The 26,929-nt window shown below is 46.1% G+C and overlaps 1 protein-coding gene across 3 annotated transcripts in view; it reads left to right on the top strand.

Annotated features, from left to right (window-relative positions):
• Window positions 1-26,155, top strand: part of SHISA9 (shisa family member 9) — a 306,320-nt gene extending 280,165 nt beyond the window's left edge. Inside the window, exons 4-6 of one of the 3 annotated variants that reach the window (XR_002342419.1) lie at window positions 2,776-2,823; window positions 22,183-23,514; window positions 23,634-26,155. Coding sequence is in view for 2 of the 3 variants with exons in the window: in XM_021086587.1 (XP_020942246.1) it covers window positions 2,776-2,823; window positions 22,183-22,565 (431 nt within the window). In the remaining variant the exon portion in view is untranslated. Of the gene's footprint in view, window positions 1-2,775; window positions 2,824-22,182 lie in introns of all 3 variants that reach the window. The other 2 variants (XM_021086587.1, XM_021086588.1) reach the window with 2 other exon arrangements.

Here is a 26,929-nt window from a genome sequence, read left to right as displayed (position 1 = left end):
CATTCTCCAAACCTTTGATCTGGTGTCCCTTGATCGTAGGTCCCACGGAAGCATGAACCAAGTGTGTTCCATTCATTGCAGGCGTGGCTCGGATCCTGCATTGCTGTGGCTGTGGTGTAGGCTAGCAGCTGTAGCTCCAATTCGACCCTTAGCCTGGGAACCTCCATATGCCATGGGTGTGGCCCTAAAAAGACAAAAGATGAAAAAAAAAATGATCGAGTTCATACATTTATTGCAAAAATGACTCAACCTCCTCAGGTCTCAGTTTCCCCATATGTAAAATGGAGATAATAAAAACACACGACTCAGGTTTATTGGAAGATTCACTGATACAGTGCAGAGGAGGTGCTTAGCCTGGTACATCGCCAGCCCTCACCCAAAACTGCCACATATGAAAGTCTCCAGACCAGAGTTGTGTGTTGGTCATGTTTTGCCTTGAATCTCCAAATACGCTGATACAGTGATGAACATGCCATTAGGAATATCCCAAGTCCACATGGAGAAATCAAATGTGAATACCCTAAGTGACGCATAAGCCCCTCAACTGTGAATTAACCTCTGATGGGTGTTTGTTTAGTTTTGCTTTTAAGTTAGGAAAGGGAGTTTGAATTCCCAAACAGTACACCTCTGAGGGAGGGTTCCGTTCCAAAAATGAGGAAGCTGAGGCTCAATAGAGTTAATTTTCCCAGTTACACCCGAAGAGCCTAGGGTCATATTTGCAATAGCCTGATTCAGCCCATCTTCTTCCCACGAAATGATGCTGCTGCCCACAGAGCAACTTCTAGCACCAGAAGGATATAACCAGCACCCCCTCCCCCACAAAAAAAATTAACTGAAGATGCCCATTCTCCTCTTTTGTAGGGAGAGGACTTAACTAGGGGATTTTTTGTTTGTTTGTTTGAAAGTAAAAATTTCCTCATGATGCTAAGTATAACTGAGGTATAACATGTTTAAGGTATGCTGTATTTGAAGTATAATTTAACATATATAGTATAATATGTAGATCATAATTTTACAATAGTGGGACTGTTGAAATAGGCACACAGTAGCATAATCCACATCCCAGGAAGGATAAGAAATCGTTCCATCTCCCAGAAGTTTCATTTTTCTTTCTTTCCGTGCCTCGGGGCCGGCCTCTTTAGATAAGCATTTACTTTTTCACTCAACACCTATTTTATCTAATGTCCACTAGTGTCACCCGGCCCTTTAGGGGCCCTTAACCATGTATTTGGTATCTTGTGTACCCTCTTATTAAATGCCATTATCAGCACTGGGTTTATGAAACAAAACTGGTGACCGCCTTGCCCTGTCTTCGGGAGCAGGGATGGAGTGACCACCCAGTGTTTCCTGCCTTCAAGGCCACCGGTGGCGGTTGGACTTGGGGGCAAGACGGCTTCCTTGGGTCCAGTGATTCAGCGACTACGTCAGGCTCGTATCCACCCACACAGGAAGACCTGGGGCCGCATCACTGTTTCCAGCTGTCAATGACCCTGGCTCAGAGGGAGAAGAAACATCAAGGAGTCCCCGGCAGGGCTCACTTAATTTTAACTTCGTCACTCTTCGCCTGCCAGTCCAATTTTCCCTCTGCTGTGAGTGATGAGGGTCTAGAGTTCATATCTGCAGGGGAACGTGGCAATTTGAGCATCGTTTGGCACGGCCGGGAGGCCAACCGGAAATGTTTAAATGGGGCCGGATCTGTGCTCTGTAATCATTCCGATCACAGACTGTTCCCTGTGTCTCCTCCCAGCTGGCAGTCTGATAGATCTCTGGAAATTTGCGGAGATGTTGAGGACTTCGTTTTTCCAGGTAGATTCCTAAGAGAGGAAAAGCGGGCTCGTAGCGCATGCTGATTGGTCGGGCCACCAGCCAATGGGAAGAGGCTGCAGCCCAGGCACCTGGGCAGGTTTGCCCCGCTTTGAGTAAAACCCAGTCTTACAGAGAAGAACCGGGGTAGGGAGGAGCCCCAGTCATTCTCACCATCGTTTATGAAAGGGTCACTCTGGTGTTCTGCTCATAATAGGAGAGTCCCCCAGGGCTCATCCAGGACATCAGAAATGGAAACCGATTTATAGTCAAAACTCCAGGCGTTATGGGATGCTCAGATAACAGACTTGATCCCCTTAGCGTTGAAGAGAATTTCTTTCCTTTAGGAAAAGTGACTCCCTGGAGAACCTTGAATTCATTCATTCATTCAACATTTGTCAAACAGACTGTTGTTAGGCACTGTGATAGGGAGATCTCCACCCTAACTGGCCTGCCACCCAGCATTTAAAGTTGCAGTCAGCACAGCCTGCCCCGACCTTGCATTTGGAACTGATAATGCACACTCCCCCCCCCCCCCCCACCCCGCCTTTAACGGAAGAATCACAGTAAAGGAGGATCAAAATGATCTCTTGTCAACAGAGCATTGTTACCAGCAAAGCAACCTCATGTAACTTAAAACTTTCCTTTCTTTCTTAGAGGGTTGAAATTCAGGGCCAGATCCACCACCTGAGAAATCTCTGTCTCCCTGAAAACATCTAGGCCTTTTTTGGGGAGAACTTCTTTTGATCCTGTGTTGGGCATTGCTGTGATCATGTTTCATGGCTTTGCAGAGAGACATGTTCATATAATCGCAGTTGTGCATTTAGTTCCTCGCCCTGTGCCCAGGTCTCCTGGGACCTGCCCCCCTTGGAGGCTGCAGCTGGGGCACCAGAAGCAGCACGTGGGTGAGAGGGCACAGCACACCTGAAAAGCCGGTGCACAGATCAGCATCTCTCCATTGTTATTTTTTAGGAAGTTCTGAGGGTGACTGGGCAGTGGCGACACTTAAGTCACCAAAAGGTACTGTATGGCTTTTTCTGGCTCTTTTGTCCAGGTGTTGTTGGATTTGACGTTAATCCATGAAGGCACAGAGAGTCCCAGTGTCCGTGTGTGACCCAGTGCACACGTGTGTCCGCGTTGAGTGGACCTGTAGGTCCCTCTGAGTTCTGGTGTGTAGGTGTTGTGTGTGTGTGTGTGTGTGTGTGTGTGTGTGCCCACGCACATGCATGCCTGGGATGGCGTGTCTGTGCTCCAGACTGTTGTTGAAAATTGTGCTACGCCTCGCTTCCTGATATCCGTTGCCTCGAGGAAAATGTCATGAACAGAAACCATCCCAGGTAAGACATCTGATGTTGTTTTTTTCTCAGAAAACTGCAGGCAAATGGCAAAACATAAGGTAAATTAATGCTGCCGTGTGTGTGAGTGAGTGGGGGGGGCACACAATGATCTGAAATATCTAGAGATAAACAGAATCAGATTGTTGGCCTGGGTCTTGGGAATGATTCGCCGTGGGGAAACAGAAAATGGTATTTGCAATTTTCCTGGCTACCATGGTAAGCATCAAAAGTTACGGAGTTGGTCCTCTTGAGACTGTGTATTGACAGGCGGGTGACTGGCCCAGGTCGTAGCTATAGTTTATTAACCCCCTACTATACGCCAGACAGAGGGCTGGGACCCTTATGTCATTTTATCATTGAACTCTCCCGTGACCAGCTGTGTATCTTGTCCTTCCCCTTTAGATATGAGGACACGGGTGTGTGATCGAGGCTAGGTCTTGCTTGTCTCAAGTCATATAGCTGCTAAATGATGGAGCTGCTGTGTGAACTCATATCTGCCCGACTCTCTAATACTGAAATTATTTCCCATGGGGGTGTGATGGGAACAGATTTTTTTTCTCCCCCCAGAACAGCCTGGAAACTCCGTTTTCTTCTTTGTTGAATTTGGTGGTCACAAAGCTATAGTTGATCCAAGCAGGTAGAAGTAAAACTCTTTAGTGACCTTGAACTAGAAGTTAGAAGGTACTGCAGGGATCTAGGTACGATACTGGTAGAGCCATTTTGCATTCTTAAAAGACAGTTCTGGTTTCCAAGGGGAAACTGGATCAGGGGAGGGTGGGCTGGCATTGGGGTCCCCTACTTGGAGGCTCTTGCAGTCATCCGGGTGGGTGGGGACCCAAACTGGGGTGGGTGGAGGCTGAAGAGAAGACAATGTAGCAGAGGCATAATGAAGAGTCTGCAGAATGCAGGGGGTGCGTGTGACTGGGGACGAGGGAGCCGCGGGCCCACCATGGTGCTCACACGAGAGCCACTCGGGCCCTTGTATTAGCATCCTCTGGAGGGTCGTTAAAGCCCAATTCCTGGGCCCCACCCCAGAGCTTCCGATTCTCTAGACCTTGGGTGTGGCCTGGGGAGCTGAATGGCTAACAGATTCCAAGGTGATGTTGATGCGGCTGGTCTGGGGACCACACTTTAAAAACCACTGGACTGGGAATCTGGGTTAATAGATGCACACTATTGCATGTGGAATGGGTGAGCAATGAGATCCTGCTGTGTAGCACTGGGAACTGTATCTAGTCACTTGTGATGGAGCATGATGGAGGATAAATGTGAGAAAAAGAAGGTATATATATGTATGTATATATATGCATGTATATGACTGGGTCACTTTGCTATACAGTAGAAAATTGGCAGAACACTATAAGCCAACTATCATAGAAAAAATAAAAATCATTAAAAAAGTAAAAACCACTGCCATAGAGAAATCTTGCTAGGAAACTAAGACCCTTTTAAAAAATTTTAAATTTTATTTTATGGCCCCACCCATGGCATATAGAGTTCCCAGGCTGGGGTTGAATCTAAGCGGTAGCTTTGGTGTAGGCCTTTAACCCACTGTACCAGGCTGAAGGTCGAACCTGCACTTCTGTAATGTCTCCAGCCTCTGTACTCAGATTCTTGAGCCATTGCATCATGGCAGGAATTCCAACTAAGACCCTTTGATTGGGTGTCCAAGCATCTTTCTATGAGTTGAGGGTTCTGAAGAGGGCAGTTTGACCAGGGTCTCAGAGACTCAGAAGCAACCTCTGAGCTCTGGGGAGGGGAGCAGAGTTGGAGAGGGTCATCCTATATCCAGAATTGGGAGAGAGAGCTTTAGACCCATGTCTCAGGAGAATCCCTTGATTACCCTGTTGTTGCCTTGAGAGAGGCAGATGTTTTGGGTCTTGCATTAGATAATAACTATTCACATGTCAATGTCCATTTTTAGAAATGCAAGCAATTTGGAACATGACAGACCTACTAATTTGAGGCATAAACTTTTTTTTTCCCCTTCCCTTGTGAAAAACAAAGCTATTACGATTCCCGTGACAGCATTTAGAGGCAGTCAGCCTCCCTGTCCTTATATCAGTCTGTTGTTGTCTGATGCATTTGGAAAAATATTTCAGGATGGGTCAAAAGCAAGGGCTTAGAAGCTATTTTTCTACTCAGACTGGGCTAATTTCACCCGTCCTGCTTAATGTGCCTTCATTCATCCTGCTTTGTCTGGGGAGGAGAAAGGGGGTCCCAGAGAGGGCAGGCTCAGGTTGCTCTAGGGTCACTGATCTTCCGCTGTTGTTTTCTACTCAATCTCCAGACCTCGAATCTACGTGAGGCATCATAACAAGGTCAGGGGAATGTACATCCTGCCACTTTCTTGAAAGGAAGATGTATGTGGGGTGTGATGGGCTTAGCCTCAGCCACATCTGGGTTCTGACTGTGGCCCCGTCACTGTGTACTCTTGTTCCCTTCTCTGAGTCGTTCAGCCTCTCCGAGCCCCTCTTTTTTTTTGATCTGCAAAATGGAGGTGTTACTGCTACACCTCCCTCCTAGGTTGTTGTGAGGACGAGATGTGTGCAACATGTGTCACGGTGCCTGGTGTGTGGAAAGTGATAAATAACTGGTGTTATTATTACTGTTATTATCAAGTGAGCAAATTCAAGCTTTGGAAAATCTTGTGGTAACCCCAACTGTCAAACTCTGGATAACTCATTATTTCCCAAACGCTTTTGACATCTGATCTCTTATCTCTCGGGAAAACCAGTTCGTGTATTAACATCCGGAGTGCAGATGCTTCCAGGACCCAGGGCATCGGCAGAGGGGCGGGTGTCTCCTGGGGAGGCAAAGGAAGGGGTAGCTGGGAAAGAGAGAGAACTAGGTCCCTGAAAATACAGGTTTCCTGCTTCTACCTGCATTGACTATAACTCACTTTGGAGGGGAATTGGGGTGGGTTTTTTTTAGATTTTTGTTTTTTCTATTATAGTGGATTTATAATTGTATTGGCAGGGAGATGGCAAACAGAGTTTATTAGTTTGCAGGATTCATTTTTCAGTACCTGAGGTTCCCCAGACAAGTCGCCCCCTAGTGGTCACTACTCTGGCTCCACCCGTGCGCAGCCCTGGGGACTCCTGGCTTGTTTGTTTAATAGCCCAGGATGGAAGACACCACCACCTCAAGCCCAGTGGACTCCCCTAGTCAATATGAAGGCATGACTTGGAAATACAATTATTTTGCAGAATGAAGCTTTGAACCTTACCTGTCTCTTAGTCCAGCAGTCCACTGGAGCCCTGAACTTGGGGAAACTGCTGGCCTGGTGCTGTGATTTCATGACTCTGGCTCTGACTAGAATCAGGTTGGGTGGTCTTGCCCGCATGATCTGGACTTTCGTCTCTGGAGGTGATGCTGGTATCCACACTTCATCAGGTTTGGGGGAGTAATTTTATGAGACAGTGCAAATAATACTCTTCCATGAACCGATGAAGAAAATAGACTTTTTCACTGTGTATGCTTTTACACATGAGGGAACTGAGTCCTTTTGAGATAAATGAGGTTGTCCACAGTCACACAGCACATTATATTGCCCTCAGGACCAGGACCCAGGACTCAAAGAGTGGCCTCAGGACCTCACCCAGAATCACTGGAAATGCCTCTTCCTAACGGCCTGGAACCTCTGGATAGGGTGCCTCTACCTTGTTTCATTTTAGTTCTTTCTTTCTTCCTCTCTTTCTTTCTTTCCCTTTTATTTTCATTTTTACTGCCACACCAACGGCATATGGAAATTCCTGGGCCAGGGATTGAATCCGAGCTACACCTGCAGCAATGCCAGATTCTTTAACCTTCTGCCCTGGGCTGGGGATCAAACCTGCACCTCCACAGCAACCCAGGGCCCCTGCAGTCAGATTCTTACCCTGCTGCACCACAGTGGGAACTCCTCATTTTCCATTCTTATTTATTTATTTTTCTTTTTAGGGTGACACCCATGGCATATGGAGGTTCCCAGGCTAGGGGTCTAATCAGAGTTGTAGCTGTGAGCCTGTGCCACAGCCACAGCAACTCAGGATCTGAGCTGTGTCTGCCACCTACACCACAGCTCATGGCAACACCAGATCCTTAACCCACTGAGCATGGCCAGGGATCGAACCTGCAACCTCATGGTTCCTAGTTGGATTCATTTCCACTGTGCCACGGTGGGAACTCCCCGTTTTCCATTCGTTTTTATTTTATTTTATTATTTTATTGTCTTTTTAGGGCCAAACCCATGGCACATGGAGGCTCCCAGGCTAGGGGTCCAATCAGAGCTGTATCTTCCAGCCTACACCAGAGCCACAGTAACGCAGGATCCAAGCCGCGTCTGCGACCTACACCACAGCTCACAGCAACACTGGGTCCTTAACCCACTGAGCGAGGCCAAGGATCGAGCCCACAACCTCATGGTTCCCAGTCAGATTCCTTTCTGCTGCATCACAACAGGAACTCCTCCATTCATTTTTAAAATGGACCTCCTGAGTCACGCTATGTACTCTAAATTCTGGACGTACCTTTTTCTCTAGACCCAATCCTGGTTACAAACATGATTTATCCCAGGGCACCAATTTTCACAGGCCAGCCTTCCTCTAAGCATGAGTGCTTTCACTGTTTGCTGAAATAAAGCTTTTCTTAGCCTGGGTTTGAGCTGGGGGCGATAGCTGGAAGGTATACAGTCTTGGACTTGGTTCCCTGCTCTGCCACTTATTAGCTGTGGCAGGGTCATTTGGCAGACAAATTACTCAATATCTCTGGGCCTTAGTTCTTATCTGTCACATGGAAAAAAATGATATTGCCTCATCATCTACCTTTAAGAGGGTTTAAATGAGATAATGCAGGTGAAACGGCTAAAATGGTGTCTAGTACATGCTAGGCACTCAATAAATCCTAGTTCTTTCTTTTAAGAAACTTGATGTAGCTTGTGGATAAACCTTTACTCAAGAGATGTTACAGAAGCACAGGGAACTAGAAAATGTGTGATATAGGTTACAGTTCTGTTGGCGGGTACACAGCCTGGGAAAGGACTCACCTAAAAGTAGCCTTAAAACATTACTGTGTGGAATTAGGGCTTTTGCAATTTTCTGACTTGGGTTATTGGTTTGTGGGTGAGCAGTAGGGTACAGAGTAGGTGGAGGAGAGGGAGGTGATTTTTTTTTTTTAAATAAAAATCAAATCCTACCAGCTCCTGAGTTCAGCCTCTTTGGAAAAGCACATGGCAAGCACAGGCATCCTGATGAGCTTCCTCGGGAACCCATAAGACATGAAGTGAGCCAGTGGAGGGAGTTCTCTGCTTTGCAGAAAAATGCCGCTGCAGCAAGATGGCAATACGTATTTTACTGGTTGGAGGGCATGCCCTCTGAGGCTAAACCAGCTAGATTCCATTCCTGCTAAATGTCCTCCACATCTTGCATGGGTGCCCTCATCACAGAATCAACACACAACATACGTTTTATTAATAAATACTAAATGGAGCTGGGCATGGCATTTGAAGGAAATCCTGTTGTCTTTTCTGGAGAGGTCTGGGAAATAGAAAAATCAACTAGGTGGAAGCCAGGAGCCCCGTGCTTAGATCCAGCACTGCTTCTACTCCGTTGGGTGTGTTTGAACTCATAGCTCCAGTTGCCTTTCCTATAAAATGGAAGGCTGGCATCACTGACCTGCTGACCTCTCTCCCTAAGTAAAAATCTCAGGCTTTGCTCTGATTGGCCTGCCTTGTCATGTGTTACAGCAAGGGCCATGAAACGGGTTATTTGTAGTCATTGGGGAATGGCTAGGGATAAAGGGATGGAGAGGTATATCATCCATACCATGTGGATTAAGAGTAGGGAAGACATGGATCCCTACCTGGAAATTGGGGCTTGTCCTGGGAGTAAGTGAATGATTGGTGTTTGTATCAGTAACCTATTGTCACAGTAATGCTGCGTAACAGACAACTTCAAATTTCCTGACTTAAAATTGTTTAGCTCAGCATTTATGGAGATCAGGGGTCTATGTGCTGATGCAAGAGGTTCTCCTCGTCTAAGCTGAGTTCACTCGTGTATCTTGAGGCTGGCTGGGTATTGGCTGATGTAGGCTGGTTTTAGTTAGAATGCCAGGGGTGACTTGGCTTTATGCCAAGTGTCTTTCGTCCTCAGAGAGGGTGGCCCAGACATGTTCTTATGAGGGGAGCAGAGGTGCAAGTGAGCAACCAGATGCTATCAAGCACTTTCCAAACTTCTGTTTGTGTCTTAACTGCTGACCTTCATTAATCACATGGGTGAACTCAGAACCCAGGGGTGGGGAAGCAAGATCCTCCTTTTGGGGGGAGGGGGGAGTTTCAAAGTCACATAAAAGGAGTGTGGATACAGGGAAGGGGGAAGCATAGAAGTAATTTGTGCATCAGTCTAACACAGGATCCCAAATCTTATCATCATCTACTTTGAGAGGATCTTTTGCTATATAGCACATAGGAAGGAAGTGTGTAGGATTAAGAAGAGTTATTAACCTTTATTTCCTCCCTTTAAAATCAACTATACTTTAATTTTAAAAAGTACAATTAAAAGCAACTGGGACAACAGCAAAAAACCCTCTACTTGCATAAAATTTCACCAGCTAGGAGACTGATCACAGCCATACACGGAATTTCTGACAAGAACTGTCCCCATGTATGGAGCGGCAATGCAGGAGGCATGGAAGGACAGTGAATGAGTTTGGTTTCTATCCAGGGCCCTTTTATCCAGGGGGCTCTGTGGCCAGCCATGGATGCAGCAAAAGTCCATCCATCTTTGTTTAATAGCCTTTCAGAATGTGGTGACTGCCCAGCAGGACTGCCTGAAGCAAGAGACATAAGGCTTAAGGTTTCATAGGTCCATTGGCAGCAAGACATTCATAGAGGGCTCCCTGCAGCCACAACAAAGGGGCAGCTGGACAGCTTTGGTGCAAAGCCCAGGCCAGGCATTATTTCAGAACCCTCGCAGGCAAAGGCAGCAGCGCCTCCTCTTGGGAGCTCTAGGGTGAAGACAAAAACAGACCAGGCTCCTAGATTCCCCTCTCCAGTTTTCTCTCTTAGAGAGAGAGGCTTCGGGGAAGATATGCAGCCCTGTAGGAGCAGCCAGGAGTCCTGCGCTTCATTGGAACCCGGTTCAAATGTGATTTTTCCCTCCTTGGGTCTCTGCAGCGAGGCCCAGAACAGACGATATGGGGCTAATTTGCCATCAAACAAATCTCTCCATCTCCTCCCTGGCCCTCCCCTTCTGGGGAAGCTAGTCTTTTGCTCTGCCTTTCTTGTTTCTGCCTGCTGAGACAGCCTAGGGGCCTGTGCAGCTTTTTAGGGAGTATTTCAAAAGAAAAGAGAAACCTGGGTATTTTTTTTTTAACATGAACTGTTCCCCCTTTTACTTTTTAATTCAGATTGTGATGGAGAGAGAGAAGAAAGTAGAGATCCAGTAAACATTCCTGTATCAATAAAAAGTAAATACCATCCTAGTGAACCAAAAGGCCCCACAAATCCAATGGATGAAGAGAAAGAGGTAGATTCTTCTCTCTCGTGTATAGTCCCAAAGGGTGTGGCCCAGGTTGGTGGGGCAGCTCAGTAGAGCCGTCACTGGGGGACCCAGATTCCTCCAACATTGTTGCTCTGCCACCACCTGCCATCTTGTCCTCATGTGCAGGGTTACAGCGAGCTGCTCTTAGGGCCTATGGGAAGCGGGGAGAGGCCACCCAGGGCCACCAGTTTTCTTTTAAGCACGTCAGGTGAAGTGGAAATTGATGCATCATTTTTGCTAACATTCCATTGGTAAGAGATCAGCCACATGGCCAACTTCTTTTCTACATTTTAATTTTATTAGAGTGTAGTTGATTTACAGTGCTGTAGCCATTTCTGCTATATAGCCTAGTGACCCAGTCATACCTATATATACATATTTTTCTCATACTGGTCTTTCATCATGTTCAATCCCAAGAGATTGAATAGAGTTTCCTGAGCTATGCAGTAGGAGCTCGTTGCTTATCCATTCTAAATGGAGTAGTTTGCATGTACTAACTCCAAACTGGCAGGTCATGTGGATGCAAATCAGCAACACAGATGCAACTAGAGATTCTCAGATTAAGTGAAGTACATCAGAAAGAGAAAGACAAATACCCCATGATATCACCTATATGTGGAATCTAAAATATGGCACAAATGAGGAGTTCCCGTCGTGGCTCAGTGGTTGACGAATCGACTAGGAACCATGAGGTTTTGGGTTCAATCTCTGGCCTCGCCTAGTGGGTTAAGGATCTAGCGTTGCCCTGAGCTGTGGTGTAGGTTGCAGAACGTGGCTTGGATCCCGCATTGCTGTGGCTGTGGTGTAGGCCGGCGGCTACAGCTCCCATTAGACCCTTAGCCTGGGAACCTCCATATGCCACAGGAGCAGCCCTAGAAAAGACAAAAATAAAATAAAATATGGCAGAAATGATATGCATATTGAGATATATGGAATGATTGGCAGGTGGGGATGTGCGGTAGAGCCCAGAGAACTCTACCCAGTGTTCTGTGATCATCTCCATGGAAAACAGTCTAGAAGAGCATGGATATGTGTGTGTGTCTAACTGAATCGCTTTGTGGTACAGCAGAAATGAGCACAGCCTTGTAATTCAACTATGCTATATAACTTTAAAATAAAAAGGGAAAAAAATAACCAAAAAGTGGCACAAATGAACCTATCCACATGGCCAAATTCAGCTTTTGAGAAGGCAGGGGACATCTAGCCAGAGCTGGGCAGTCGTGTCCCCAAGAAAAAGCAGTAGAAGCAGTGTTGGAGACAAGGCTTTTACAGCATCATCTCAGGCGGGGTGTACATTTAAGGATCCTACTTGCATGTCTTGCTTTTACTTCTCCATTGCACTCTGCAAAGTCAATCTTCTTACCTTCATCGTATATTCTTTTCATTTTCTGACAATGCCATTGATAGAAGCTACTGTCTAATGAATACTTACCATGGAGCAAGGACACTGGTGCTTTACACCATACAAGATATTTTACATGATTCTCTTGAATACCCTAACCCCCTACCACGTAGGCATTGCTATTTTACTTTCAATTTTATTGCTGAATCTTTAAGAACTTAGGCAACCTGCTCAAGGTCTCCAGCTTATAAGTGGAAGAGTTGGGATTTGAACCAGATCCATCTCCTTTCCAAGTTCATGCTTTTTCTCCCATATTGTAAAGAAGATTTCACAGTCCCCCAAAGCAGGTGTGCATTCTTCCAAACTCTGTCGCTTGTATAAACCCAGTCCCCTGAATCCTCCAAGCTCTCAACCTCACTATTGTGCATTCTCTCACAGCATTCTGGATCTCATTGCTGAAGTCTTGCCTTCCATGACTCTAGTGTGGATGTCAAGAGCTCAGTGTAGGATTCAGAAGCAACCCTTGGAATATTGTGTCATCATGAAACGTGATTGCTGCCCTCTGAGGGGTGGGGACAGGAGCGTGGAAGCCGAGGGAAAATAAATATTGGCGACTATCTCAAGAAGGGATCCCCCTGCATTGTCACGTGAATCAATGTGTCACAGCAGGGAGAGCCCAGGCAACCACATCTTCCTTATTAGCTCGGGGCGGGGCAGGGAGCCGACTAAATGAGACCATGATGGTGATGAATGCGGTGGTTCGTGTAAAGCACCCGCTCAGTGCCTGGCTGGAGTGATGATGAAGCTTCAGGCTCCCCTCCGTTCTGTGGGGAGCGTTTAGGTCCTTATCCAACCTAGCTCAGCGATGGTGACAGGAAGCCACATTTTATTGGTGGCTGGCCAGAACTCCGGTCCATGCCAGTGCATCTTGGAGGATGTGAGGTCCTCTTGTAAAGCAGTAGCCGACTGAGTGCCGAGGACCTGGCAGTCTCACAGCATCCCAGCTCCCTTCTCCTGCCCCACTTTAAGGAAGAAAAAGGTAGACCTCCTTCACCTTCCGGGGGGAATTTAGGGCTTCATGAAATTTCCAGCTGTGCTATTTCGATGTTTCCTCTTGTGGATAAGGTAGTTACATGTATGTCTCAATGCCTGATATTTAGAGAGGAAACTCAAGAAACATGTTTTCTCTGGATAACGCTCACTCTGTCCTCCATTTTCTTTAGTTTGGGGGAGTCTTTTCTTGCCGATAAAATCTTGTTAAGGAAATGAGAGTTTCTTCTATCAGCCTGGCAGATGGTTAAATAAACGGTGAGTGTGGTCACCACAGATTCATAAATTCCAGGTTACTTGGAATCAGCCAGGTGTCCTGGGTTCAGATCCAAGCCCCACCACTTGAGCAAGTGGCCAGAACTCTCTTGCATCAATCTCCCCGTCAGTAAGCACCTACCTCATTAGGATATGGAGCGTATTAAATGGGTAACAAGTGTCCATCTCTAGCCGGGTACCTGGAGCAGAGCACGCACTTAATGAAGGTGAGCTCTTACTCAGGTGACCCCTGAGGTTGCTGGGAGGGAGGCATGTCAGCAGAGCTTGCTGCTGCATCCAAGCAGTCTCTTTAACTAGCCCTTGCCTCCTGCACCCGGCTTCATTCTCCCTTCCCTGAGCTATAGCTGCTCGTCCTTCCATCCCTATAAAGCAGAGGCCACTGTGCTTTCTTTCTGTGGTGTGGACGATGTATTCATCAGAGAAACAGAGACAACTGAATATTTGTATCTCTCTGTATCCTTGGTTTACTTTGCTTCGTGTAGCTGCATCACTCCGGTCTCTGCCTCTGATTTCACATGGCCTTCTTCTGTGTGTATGATGAATTTCTTCACTTTTATAAGGACACAGTCATTGGACTCATGTGGATTAGGATTCACATTAATCCAGTATGGCTGCATTTTATCTCGATTATATCTTTGTGATAGATGCATAGGATATATAGATATATATAGGATACATATGTCATATATACATAGGATATGTAATATGCATATATAAGATAATTATATACATAGGCTGCATATGTAGGAATAAATATGTAGGATATAATATACATATATAGGATATATTATGTATAATATATATAGGATGTATTTGACATAGAGGATACATATGTAGGTGTGTATGCATATATAAAGGATATGTGTGTGGGATATAATATACTTACATAGAATATATTATATATAAAGCACATATGTAGGAATATATATATAGGATATATATGTAGGATATTTTATATATGTATATGTAGGATATAATATATATACACACACATCTGTGTGTATGTATATATGCATGTGTGTGTATATGTAAGGTATAAGATACATATGGAGGAATATATGGAGATTTGTTGCAGGAATTGATTTGTGTAATTATGGAGGATGAGAAGCCCCACAATCTAGTGTCTGCAGTGTAGAAACTCAGAAGGCCAGTGGTGTATTTCTTGGTTCCAACTCCGAAGGCATGAGAACCAAGGGAACCTATGTTGTAAATCCCAGTTCAAGGGCAGGAAGAGACCATTGTCCCAGCTCAAGCAGGCCACGCAGGAAGGGCACGGATCTCCTCTTTCTCTGCTTTTTCTTAAACTCAGTCCCTTAACAAATTAGGTTGATGCCCCCCCCCCCCCCCCACATTGAGAGGATGGTGTACTTTACTGATGCACAGATTCAAATGAAAGCCTCTGGGGTAGTGGGGGCTCTCTTTTCACTGGGTCATCAGTAGGGTTTTTCTGAGGAACTAACCTTTGATCAGAGAACCAAGTGATAAGAATGCCCCAAGAAGGGCATTTTGGCAGTGAGAACAACCGGGACAAGGTCCGATGGCCCTGAGATGGCGAAAAGTGGGGGTGTGTTTGGGAACAGAAAGGAATCCTGTGCATACTGCTTTGAATAGCATCGGGGTTAGGGTTCCCCCTAAATCTGCTTGGAACCTCAGAATGTGAACACACTTGGAAACAGGCTCTGTGCAGACATAACCAAGTTAAAATGAGGTCACACTGGATTAAGGTGGGTCCTCATGCAATGACTGGTGTCCTTCTAAGAAGAGGGATATTTGGACATAGATACACACAGAGAGGAGGACCATGTGAATTCAGAGGCAGAGACTGGAGATGCAGCTGCAGGCAGGGGATACCTGGATTAATATAAGCATCAGAAGCTGGGAGAAGCAAGGGAAGACACTCTATGAGAGCCCACAGAAGGAGCACAGACCTACTGATACCTTGATTTCAGACTTCTAGGCTCCAGAACTGTGAAAGCATAAATTGATCATGGCAGCCCTAGGAAACTCGGGCTATGGGATGGGGTCACATGTGTGGGGAGATGAGCGTGGACTAAAAGCCAGGGCCTGATCATGCGGACCTTGGGAGCCACTGCCAATAATTTGGATTTGATTCTTAAGCGTCATGGGAAGATGAATCACTCCATTCCAATATATTCTGGGACCAAAGGTAGGGACAATTTGAGGAGCGGGAGAAAGTTTAGGTTGGGCACTGCCTACCTGGTGGAATCCAACACCTGAGACTCAAGATTATCACCAAGTGAGAAAGAGCCGTAAGAACCCCTCCTTAAGATATCTTTGGCCCACAGGAAAAAAGGTATGTGGGAGGCCACCTGCCAAGACCCTCAGATGTGGAGCTTGTTTTGAAAACTGGTTATTACTTTGACACGCTCCATTTCCACGGAGGCGAGGCTCCATCCCACCCTGCACCTGTACAGTGTCTGCTGCTAATTAGGAGAGAGACAGATGGAGGAAGGTACAGTTTAATTTTATAGCCTTGGTACCTTCAAGACAATTAGGCTTATTGGGAGGAAAGCACCTTTTTCATTCTTTCTTCTGCTTTTTAAATGAAGAAAAATCAAAACAGAGAGGACCAGTGTTGTTGAAAGCCTCACACATCTGTTTCCTGGTTGGCTTGTTAGCCATCTGCCCATGAGATACTCGGGCTGATTAGGTTAATGCATTTATTAATGGGGCTTACAAGGCTGTTCAATGAATCTGTGATTTCTTTCATGAGCAGCTTTTTAATATACTAAGACAGGGACCACAGTGCACAAAACAGAGTGGCGGATAAGTGTTTCTTCCCCGTTCTCAATATCTACGTTGGAGGGGACCGGAAAGAGGATTTCACGAATGTTGCATTTCCTGGATGTGGGAACAGTTCATCCACCTAACCACCAACTGCATCCCGCTGAAATAATCTTGAAAACCGCTCTTTGAAGGACAGTTTCTCACCCCAGGCAACCAGTCTGTATCTGCTCTGCACTTGTCTAAAACCCCTCAGTCTGACTGAGGGAGGGTGGCCAGACAAATAAATAGATGTGAGCGATACAGTCCTGCCTACAGGGCACTAGATGATGTGATGACCTCTTGTTTTCTCCACTTTACCAAGGAGATACTCCTTCAGTTTTTTTAAACTGTCACGTGACTTTTCACCTCAGGGCTTTTGCAAATGTTCTCAGTTACCTACTGCTGCATAACCAATTACCCCCAAACTTAGTGGCTTTACACAGTAGCTGTTTATTGGGCTTGTAGTTCTGGGTCAGCTGGGAAGTTCTTCTGATTTGGGTTGGACTGACTGTTCTTGGCCAGGTTTACCATTATCCGTGTTCAGCTGGCTGATGGGCTGATGGCTGGACCATACAGTCTAGGATAGCCTTGCTTGGCATCTGGCAAGTAGCTGGCTGCCATTGGCTGGGGTGAGCATGGGAAACTGGACTGCAGGCTTCTCATCCTTTGGGAGGCTAACCTGCACTTCCTTCTTCCCATGGAGGCAGGGTTCCAAAAGCCTGATGGCAGAAGCTGTCTGTAGAACTTCCAAAAGCCCAGGCTTGGAATGGGCAGGACATCACTTCTGCTACAGTCTACTGGTTAAAGCCAATGCCAAGGTCAGGCCTTATTCAAAGGGTAAGGAAACAGACTTCATCTCTTAATAGAAGGAACCGCAAAATATTATGCCATATTTGCAATACATCCTATATGCCCTCACCAGGCTGCTGTTTCTGCTACTTTTCACCTTCAGATTATAATGTAAGAGCATCCTCTGGGATGCCTTCCCTGACCAGCCCCTCATCCTCAACAGATCAAGGCCCCTTCTTAGGTTCTCTCTTAGGGGCAGCTAGACACTCAACACACGTGGCAGGTGGAGGGGAGTGAGAGGGAGGAAAGGAAGGAAGGAAAGAAGGATGGTTGGTTTAGATGAGTGCTTCCTTTGTGCTTGGCAGGATGACTGGCACAGAGTGTGTGCTCAGTAAATATCTGCTGGATTTAATCCAGTGCCTCTTTCATAAGCCAGGAGATAGACAAAATAGATGTACTGAAGAGTTATTCTCTTTCACATTGTGCTATACTGCTTCTATGTCTCGTATAATTTATTCCTCACAGTAAACCTGGCCGTAGTTACATTATCCCCGTTTCATACCAAAGGAAATAGAGGCAAAAGAAGTTAAGTGACATCCCTGAGGTCTCATTACAGAGCCCAAAGATTTTCCTGTCCCACCTTTGCCCCATATACTAAACCCCCCCTATGCCCAGGGGTACCCAGTGCCAAGTTCACCAAGAGAACAATTCAGGGATGTGTGTGGAGAAGGAGGTAGGCTCTCCATGTGGGACTCCATGACTTCTCTTCAGAGGGGCTGGTCCCCATTCCTGCATTGACATGCCAAGAGTTGAATGCCTCTGTGACTATTTTTCATCAGAACCTTTTGAGAACATGTCACCTAGCCCAGCTGTTAGGACACTTCCTTCATCATCAGTGTCCTCGGTTTGTCAGAAACAAGGACCCTCATGCATCCTTGCTTTGAGCTGACCTTAGACTAATCCATTGCCTGGAAAGAGGAATATAGGAATAAATGATTCTGGGTCATGCAGGGGGACATCACGAGGGTGAGTGAGTCAGTAAGAGACTCAAAGGGAGCCCTACTACTGTCCTGACAGTCTCTGTGCTTTGTATTTTGCTCCCACTTTATTCACTGAGTATTTATTGAGTGCCTCATATCTGCCAGGAACTAGGTTGGACATTGCTTATGCAATGGTGGGCAAACATCAGACCTGGCCTCACTTGCTTGGAACCCAAGTGGGAGAGAGAGACAATAATGAATGAGCTGCATAAACAAACGTAAAAAGGCAGCTACAGTATGTGCCCTGGAGAAGGGCCAGTCATGGGAGGATCTGACCTTTCTAACTTCCTAGAAGGGAGGGGTACCTGAGGATAAGAGTAGGATGAGAGATCACTTGTTTTTTAGTTCTCGCCAAAAAACTACAGGCGGTATGCTAGCTACCAGGGCTATACCTGTGGTTCTCAACTCTGGCTGTACATTAGGATGGGGCTTAAGCTTGGGCTTTAAAAAAAAATCAGTGTCTGGACCACATCCTCAGAGATGCTGAGGAAATTGTTTGAGGGAGGGATCCAGGAATGCAAATGCTGTAAAAATCATACACCATAATCAAGTGGGATTTATCCCAGGGATGCAAGCATTTTTCAGTATCCATGAATCAATCAATGTGATATACCCCATTAATAAATTGAAGAATAAAAACCATATGATCATCTCAATATATGCAGAAAAAGCTTTTGATAAAATGCAATATAAATTTATGATAAAAACCCTCCAGAAAGTGGGCATAGAGGGGCCATAGCTCAACATAGTGAAAGCCATATATGACACACCCACAGCAGACGTTGTACTCAGTGGTGAAAACCTGAAAGCATTTCCTTACTGAACAAGACAAAGATGCCTACTCTCACAACTTTTATTCAGCATAATATTGGAAGTTCTAGCCACAGCAATCAGAGATGAAAAAGAAGAAGTGACTGCTTCAGTGTAAATGAAAGGATGAGACATCTCAGCTCCAGCATCTGGTTCTCCAACCAACTCAGAGATTTTGTTTTAAGTACTCATAAGACCGGATAGTTGGTCATAGCACTTACTGTATTTCTATGTTTGTGTAATTAATGGGATTATTTGGTCACATTCTGTCCCTCCCTCATAGAAAGTCCATCCCACAAAGACAGGGACCTTTTCTGTTTCTTATGGTCCCTTATATTTCCAGTGTCTATCAGCTGGCCCATGCTGATTTGACAAATGACTAAATGACGGAACATTTTGGTAGATGGGTAATATGGTCAGTTTTCCATTTTAGAAATGCAGCTTTGGCTGCATTGTGGACAGTGGACTAAGGGAGGGGAGATTTGAGGCAGGGGAGCCAGTTTGGTGACAGAAGTGGAGCAGCGTTGAAAGCAAGGGGGAGGCATAAGCATAGGTTAGAGAAGCATTTGGTAGATAATGGCTGGAAAGACCTATGAGTTAGCAGTTGTGCTGGGGCGAATAGAAGGGAGTTGTCAGCAAGGACTCTGGTGTTTCTGGCTTGAGGAAACCAGAGCGTTGGTGTTCTCATGCAGGAGAAAAGGAAGAGCCTGGAGAATAGACATGAGTGATGTTGATGGGTTCAGGTTTGGCCACCTTGAGTGGGAGATGCCTGTGAATCTGTCCGGGAGTAACTGGATACATGTCGAAGTGCAAACAGGGATGTCAGAGCATGTTTCTGTTGAAACATCGTAACATTGGACACCCAGAACTTTCCTCTGGAAGGCAGAAGGATGCAGTTCTGCTATCACCTTGAATGTAACTCACACCACCTCAAGCAATGCCTGGTATTTTGGGAATGTGTGCTCTTCCCATGTCGGGAACTATGCCATAGTTCCTTTTGGCACTGATATTCTGCATCTTCAAACAGCTCTAGATTTCAAGGGAGGGGGTGACTTTCTCTTGAAAGATTGTGTTATTCAGGGCTGTTTACATTAATAGTGACAGAAACCCAACTTAAACTATATTCACCCTGGAAAGTTAACTGTGGCTTCCTAGGGTGTTGTGTTGAGGAATCTAAGCAGAGGCTACACGTGCTAGGAAAGAGCTCTGTGATCGCTGAGTGATGCCTGCCCTGGATGCAGAAGAGAGAAGGGGGGCATATCGTGCCCACTCACTCCTGAAAATAAAGCTTTTCCTCTATGGCCTTTCAAAAGCACCAAATGGGGTCTGCTGGAGTGGGGACCTCCCTTGGCTCAGGCACTAGCTGTGGGTAGCCTCAGTTAAATCATTTTGCATGCCTTAGCTCGACAGTTTCCTAACCTGCCAAGCAGAGATCATAATCCCCATCTTTCCTACCTCTCATGCTTGTTGAAAGGATCGAAAGAGAAAAGAAGCATGGAAGGGCAGTGGCCTCCACGAATTTACGTAAATTCACACATTCAGCAGTATAGGATGTAGGAAGTGTGGATAAACGAGTAGCAAGTATTTCTGGACCTCTGAGAGACGTAAGTTTAAAATTGCAAAGACGTTAATTTTAAAAGTAGAGAGGCTCTTCCAATAAAAGAATTGTGGGGGAGTTCCCATTGTGGCTTAGTGAAAACAAATCTGACGAGTATCCACAAGGACGCAGGTTCAATCCCTGGCCTTGCTCAGTGGCTTAAGGATCCGGAGCTACCATGAGATGTGGCGTAGGTCGCAGATTTGTCTCAGATCTGGCATTGCTATGGCTGTGGTGTAAGCCAGTGGCTACAGTTCCGACTTGAGCCCTAGCCTGGGAACCTCCATATGCTGTGGGTGCAGCCCTAGAAAAGACAAAAGATAAAGTAAAATAAAAAATAAAAGAACTGTGAGAGAAAGTAAAATAAAAGGAAGTCTCAGAGAAAAAAAATGTCAAATAGAGAAGGGAGGAAAGGAAAGGCAAAGAAGGAAGGAAGGAAGCGCTGAATGATCATTCACTGCTCTAGAGTGCAGAGGATGAAGTAGACATTATTATTATAATTCTGTATAATTATAAAAAATGCATAATTCTTTGGTAGCGTAGATGGCAGTATGTATAAAGGGCCTTAATAATGTTTGCAACCCTTTGGCCAAGTAATTCCACCTCCGCTCATTCATTCCAGGGCTGGATAGTAAATATTTCAGGCTGAGTCGGCCACGCAGTCTCTGTCACAAGCACTCAGATCTACCCATGTGGAGCACAAGCAGCCACAGACAGTACGTGAAAGAAAGGGCGTGGTAGCATACCTGCAGAACTTTATTTACTAAAACAAGTGGCAGCTACACTGACCCATGGGCTGTAGTTCTCCGCCCTCAGATATAGATTTAAAAATATTTTTAGAATGATTTTACATTCAAAATTCTAAGTACAAAGAGAGCTTCAGTCTTCTAGACTTCATCTCAGCTTCATTTATATTAGCAAAATATTGGCACCATTTGAATGCTCATCAGTAAGTCAACTGATTCGTTTTTGTAGTTCCCTCACAGAGTTGGTATTAGAATGCTGTTTGTTAGTGATTTACACCATGAAGAAATGCTTGCTACAATGTTACATGAGCAATTAAAGTTATTTATGATAATGACGATAATGGTGGTGGCTGATGTCTAATAAGCACATTCCTTACGTCATATCATTTAACCCTCTGAACAACCCCTTGAAATATACTTTTTTATGGTAACCACTTTCCTGATGCAGAAGTTGATGGTAATAAAAATTACGTTATTTACCAAAGCTACACAGCTAATAGGTGGCAGAAGTGGGATTTGAACAGAGGCCTGCTTAACTGCTAAAAGCAAAAACAGCAGTGAGCCAATACCCTGATGGAAATCCCCAGTGAAGCCCAGTTTGTTGAGAAACCTCGGAGAAAACACACCCAAGTGTTGATATTGGCTGTCTCTGGGAGGAGCCGAGGGATGCAAAATGTTTCTCAACATGTTTGGTATCTTCTCCAATGAGAATGTATCATTTTCATGACGGAAAAAAAATGCTTGCATCGTATAAGGAAGGCAAGGGTGGCAGAGGGTTAGATGTGGTCACGAGGGAAGAGGAAAGAAGGATTTAGAGGGGAGCTAGAGATTTCATCGGGGGTGCCCTCGCCCTCTTGGTCCTGCTCTTGTTTGTGCCGAGCCTCTGACCCTGTCTTCCTCTTTCCTTCTGTCTGCTCCAGATGGAGTTTCTAGTGTGTGTCTCGTTTGGACTGTTGGCCGCGGAGGTGCTGTTCCTGGGTTGACCTGCCAATCCCTAACTGTCTCTCTCTCTTTCTCTCTCTCTCTCCTCTCTCTCCCTCTCTGCTTTCTCCTGCCCCTCTCCGTCCACCTGTCCCATTGTACAGCCGACAAGGTAAATGATGACTTCTACTCCAAGCGACGGCACCTGGCCGAGCTGGCTGCCAAGGGCAACTTACCTCTGCATCCCGTAAGAGTGGAGGACGAGCCACGGGCCTTCAGTCCCGAGCACGGCCCCGCCAAGCCGAATGGACAGAAGTCCCGCACCAACAAGATGCCCCCCCACCCCCTGGCCTACAACTCCACCGCCAACTTCAAGAGCTGGGACCCCAAGGATCAGTCTCTCCGGCGGCAGCAGCCTTATGGGAACAAGGGCAAGCTTGGCACTGCTGAGTCGGGCTCCAGCGACCCCTTGGGGACTCGCACCCAGCACTACCCACCCCCACAGCCATACTTCATCACCAACAGCAAAACAGAAGTGACTGTCTGAGCTGTCACCACAGGGGACATCCTGGAGACCACACTCAACTGAGAGAGGCAAAAAAATACCCCCAGCCCACACTGTTCCTGTTCCCTGCCCGCACACCCACCCACACGCATACTTTCCACACCAACCAACGGCAGACTTACCGGCGACGTGGAATCACGCTTTTCCTGGGTCCTGCCCAACACATGTCGGCGGGCAGCTGAGCAAGACCGGAGCCTGGACGGTCAGCAATACAGCAAAGGGGAAAGTGAGGCACCCTCCTTCGACCTCAGGCCGAGGTGGCCAACTCACGTGCCCACATCTTGGGGCTGATTTTTCTCCTCCTCCCAACTTGAAACTGAAATCCATGATGAAGAAAATAAAAGTAGCACAATTTAGATAAATTGTCCATTTGAGCACATAGACCATTTACCACGCATTATCTAGTTCTGGGTGAAAGAGCCAGAAAGGGGAGAAGGGTAAATGGTGACACCCTCTGAGGGGTGTAGAAAAGAGGGGTTGTTTGGAGAGGAAACAGGGCATGTAATAAGCATTTTCTTATCCCTGGAAGTAGTGACGTGATGAGCGTGAGACAGTAACTGGACCCCCACCATGCTATTGATAGTACTTTTCACATCATCAATGTTGAAAAGCAAAAACAACACACACTCAAACTCACAAAAAAAAAAAAAAAAAAAAAGACTCCGAACCCACCGCCAGTGATGGGAAGGAAAGACCTTTCAGAGAACGCCCATACAGACCATGATCGTGGAAATGGGAAGGGACGGCTTCTCTGGTGGGGAGAGGGTCCAGAAAGTCTTAAATAACTTTTTTTTAAGAAAAATAAAATATAACCCCACCACAAAACAGACAAGAACAGCAGAGAAATTTGTGTCCACCGTCTTCAAGACTTAGGAAATGAGCATCATCAAAGAACAAACAAAAAAGTCCACAGCTCAAGTGTCAACAAGAGGTGAGAAGGGGACCCCGAGCCTCCGATTTCTGGCGTTGCCCCCTCGCCTCTGAGACAGGAAACAGACACAGAAATCAGTTCTCTATTAACTGTCTCTCCCCAACTCCCTTCTCCTTCAGCCTGTTGCTGCCGCCGCCGCTGCCGAATTTCAACTGCTTTGGACTGAAAATGTCATGAGCGTGGGTGGTGCCTTCGATGTGTCACTGTTGAATGACAGTCTTGTTTCCCAAGTGCAACCTGTGTTCTCTCAGCCTTCCTCCCTTCTGTTTTCTGCAGTGGTAGATGTTTCCATCCTCCCTGTGTTGGTAAAAGCCCACCCCGTCACACCCTCTGAGGGGGCTGCCCCAATCTGCAAAGACCCAGACCTCCCACCCTCCCACACTGTCAGAGCCCCGCAAGCCCCACCGTTTTCTAGCTCCCTCAACCTGTGAAGCATCTCTGGGTCCCATCTTTCCCAGGGTCCCTCCAGTCCATCTCCCCGGACAGAGCAAGGCCGTCATCTTCCGTCCACAATTCCCTGGGGTAGGTGTTCAGATTGGTTCTCATCGTGAGTGGGTATCCCAAGAAAGTCAGGTGTCCTGCCAGTTCCGTTTGTTTGGTGGAAGCCCAAAGAGGGGAGTTGACAGAGAAGAGATTTTCATTTACAGCGGGACGTTTTCAGCCCGTCCCTAAAGGGCTTAGCTGATGAGCAGGAACCTGGGAGAGGCCCCGAGCTCTTCCGGTATCGGGAGCTGCACCTGGTCTAGTCCTGCAAGACTCTTCCTGGAATGCTGGACGGCATTCTGCCTTCCCTACTCTCTGCTCGCACATCGGGGCAGGGAAACCAGCCGGGAATGCTCTTTCTTACTCCCTGCTGATCTGGGGACGTTGACCGTGCATTTTCTCGCTCTGGGCTTTACTCTCCCATCTGAAACATGGGGAACTGGGGTGAGATCGAGCTTTTCAGGCTTTTTGGAATAGCAAAACCTCTGCCCATTTTTTTTTTTTTTTTAAAGCGAAAGACCCTCTGTAAGATCCCTGTGTATAGGAGGGTCTGTGCTGGATGAAGTAGGGGTGGGAGATTTAGTGCCCGCTTTCTCAGCTGCTTGGCTGAAACCCCAGCTCTCCTCACTGTGGAGTAAACTCCCCTGGGTTTGGTCAGTGTTTCCTTGATGTTATCTGTGTACCTGCAGCACATGTCCAGCATCTCTGTGTGCCACTGTCACAGTATTTGTACCTAAATCAATTCATTTCTCACACATTTAACTTTGGAAAGGAAAACTTTCCACCATTATGGCAAATAGCAAACCAATATCAGTCCCTCTAAAAGGAAAGTAAGTATAAAATCAGTACCAAAGTAACAGTGCAGCCGTTGTTCTGTTCTAGCCTCAGGCTATTGACCATGGAAGGGTTTGAAGCTGAAGCCTGGCATTTGCTCCCTTCATTCTCTCCCCTTCTCTTCCTTCCCTGCCTTCCCTTTCTTTCCCTCTCCCCTTGTCTTTATTAAAAACAGATTAGCAGATATTAAAGAGTTGTTAAAGACATACTGGCACTCCGTGAAAACTTTCTCCTTGAAGTAATCAAATGGACGGATGAAAATGAAAAAAGAATCATTTCTTATGTGACTCCATATTCATCAGTGCTCTATCCGTGTATTTATGACTCAAAAATCTCCTCGCATCGGCAAGTGGTACACAGCGCAAACTTCAGGAAATACTGGGTGGGCTTGTCCGTGAGGTTCCATCCAGCACATAAGTTCTATAATTCTAGTCTCCCTTTTAGTTCCCTTCCGCTCCTAGCCCTCCATCCCCTTCGCCTGACCTTTATCCCAGCCCTGATTAAGGACCTTCTTGATCTCTGAATCTAGGGGATTTATTCTTCGTGTTCCGTCTCTTCTGAGTAAACTTCATGCAGTGGGTTTTATTAGCTGGAGCTCTGCAGCTAGAATTTGGGCAGCAGAGTTGCAGCGTGGTCCATAAGATGTAGCAGTGTTGAGAGTCCCAAGAAGAACAGTACTTCTCAGCCTCGTTACCTTTCTGTTGGCTATGGGAGCTGAACTGAGGTGGGGGAGGGCTTGGACACGGAAGTTGATTCTTTGGCTTCTTCTAGGGAGGGTGGACAGACATCGTGAGACTGAAAGTTGATCATGAAAGATGTCCTGGGGAACTGTGACTGCCGTGTATCAGCAAGGATTGTTTAGCTAGAATGGAGGGACTTAGAAGAGAGAAGTCAGAACAATGTAGGGAGACTTTCCCTTCCCCATCTCATGCCCTGGCAGTAGCCTCTTCGTCTTCTCTTTAGCTACCCGCCCAACTTCCAACCCAAAGGGCCCAGAGTCTGACTGCCCTTTGCCCTCCCAGAGCGTCTCAGCCTCCACCTGCCTTGGGCTCCGCCTGGCATCCCCCCACCCTCAAAGTCCCCCCAGTTTTTTGTGTAAATGGAGCATATTTTATGTGCGAATATTTTAGTAACCATATGTTCTGCAAGTAAACCTGTGTTAATACTTGTCAACAACTGCAGAGTTTATGATACCAATAATACTTCCTACAATGAAGAGAAAAAAAAACATTTGTTTGTTTTCTAAGAATGTTTATTTGTAAACATATGTATTCACTATATTAATATGAATTTCTTACCTGGCAATAAAACTGATTATATGTGATGCTCTTGGGGTTGCTCTGTATCTTTCTAGGGCCCTACATCCTAACCTGAGTTTTCACCAGGGAACACCAGTGTTCATGTAGGGAGCTAAAACTTTAATACTCTGAATGTGCAGGAAATCATTACAAGTAAAGGAAATTTTTAGTTAATAGCAGCACATTTTCCAGGAGACCTCTTTGTTTGAAGGGTTTTTGTTAAGAGTCTGTGTTATGTCTCTTAATTCGCTTCCTGCCTTAAATTATATACCATGGTGAGGTCGCCCTCATCATGACTAAATTTATCCTTAATGGTCAAGAATTTTGCTGAGTTTTGCACTTTGGTTTTTACCGGTGACTAGGTTTGTGGAAGACACAAATAGTGAGAGTATGGGAGACTGGATTCCTCCCCTATTTATTAAATTTTATTTCCTGCCTGGCTTCTGTTAGCGTTAAGTTTGAATTTTCAGGTAAAAACTGCCTTAATGTGATTCTACCAGAGACAAGGAATTGAGCGCTAGGAGTTTATTTGAGAAGTGAAGGGAACGCTGGTAGGGGGTGGGAAGTTGAAACAGGGGAAGGAAACCAGCCAATAAAGGATGGTTTATCCTGTCAGCTACCGCTCTGAGTGACAAGAATTTAAGGCTGCAGGGAAACTGGGAGAATTATCCCCCATGGAGCTGGTGTTTACACACCAACTCCTATCGGACATCATTTGAGCACTGCTTTCAGGCTCTCTCAGAGTTAATCGTCATGATCCCAAGTCATCAGGTGCAAGGACAGAGGGATTCCAAGTACAC

This window comes from Sus scrofa, chromosome 3, assembly GCF_000003025.6.
Source record: "Sus scrofa isolate TJ Tabasco breed Duroc chromosome 3, Sscrofa11.1, whole genome shotgun sequence".
NCBI lineage: Eukaryota > Metazoa > Chordata > Mammalia > Artiodactyla > Suidae > Sus > Sus scrofa.
The sequence above is the reverse complement of the archived record's forward strand: the minus strand, read 5'-3'. Positions and strand labels throughout refer to the sequence as shown.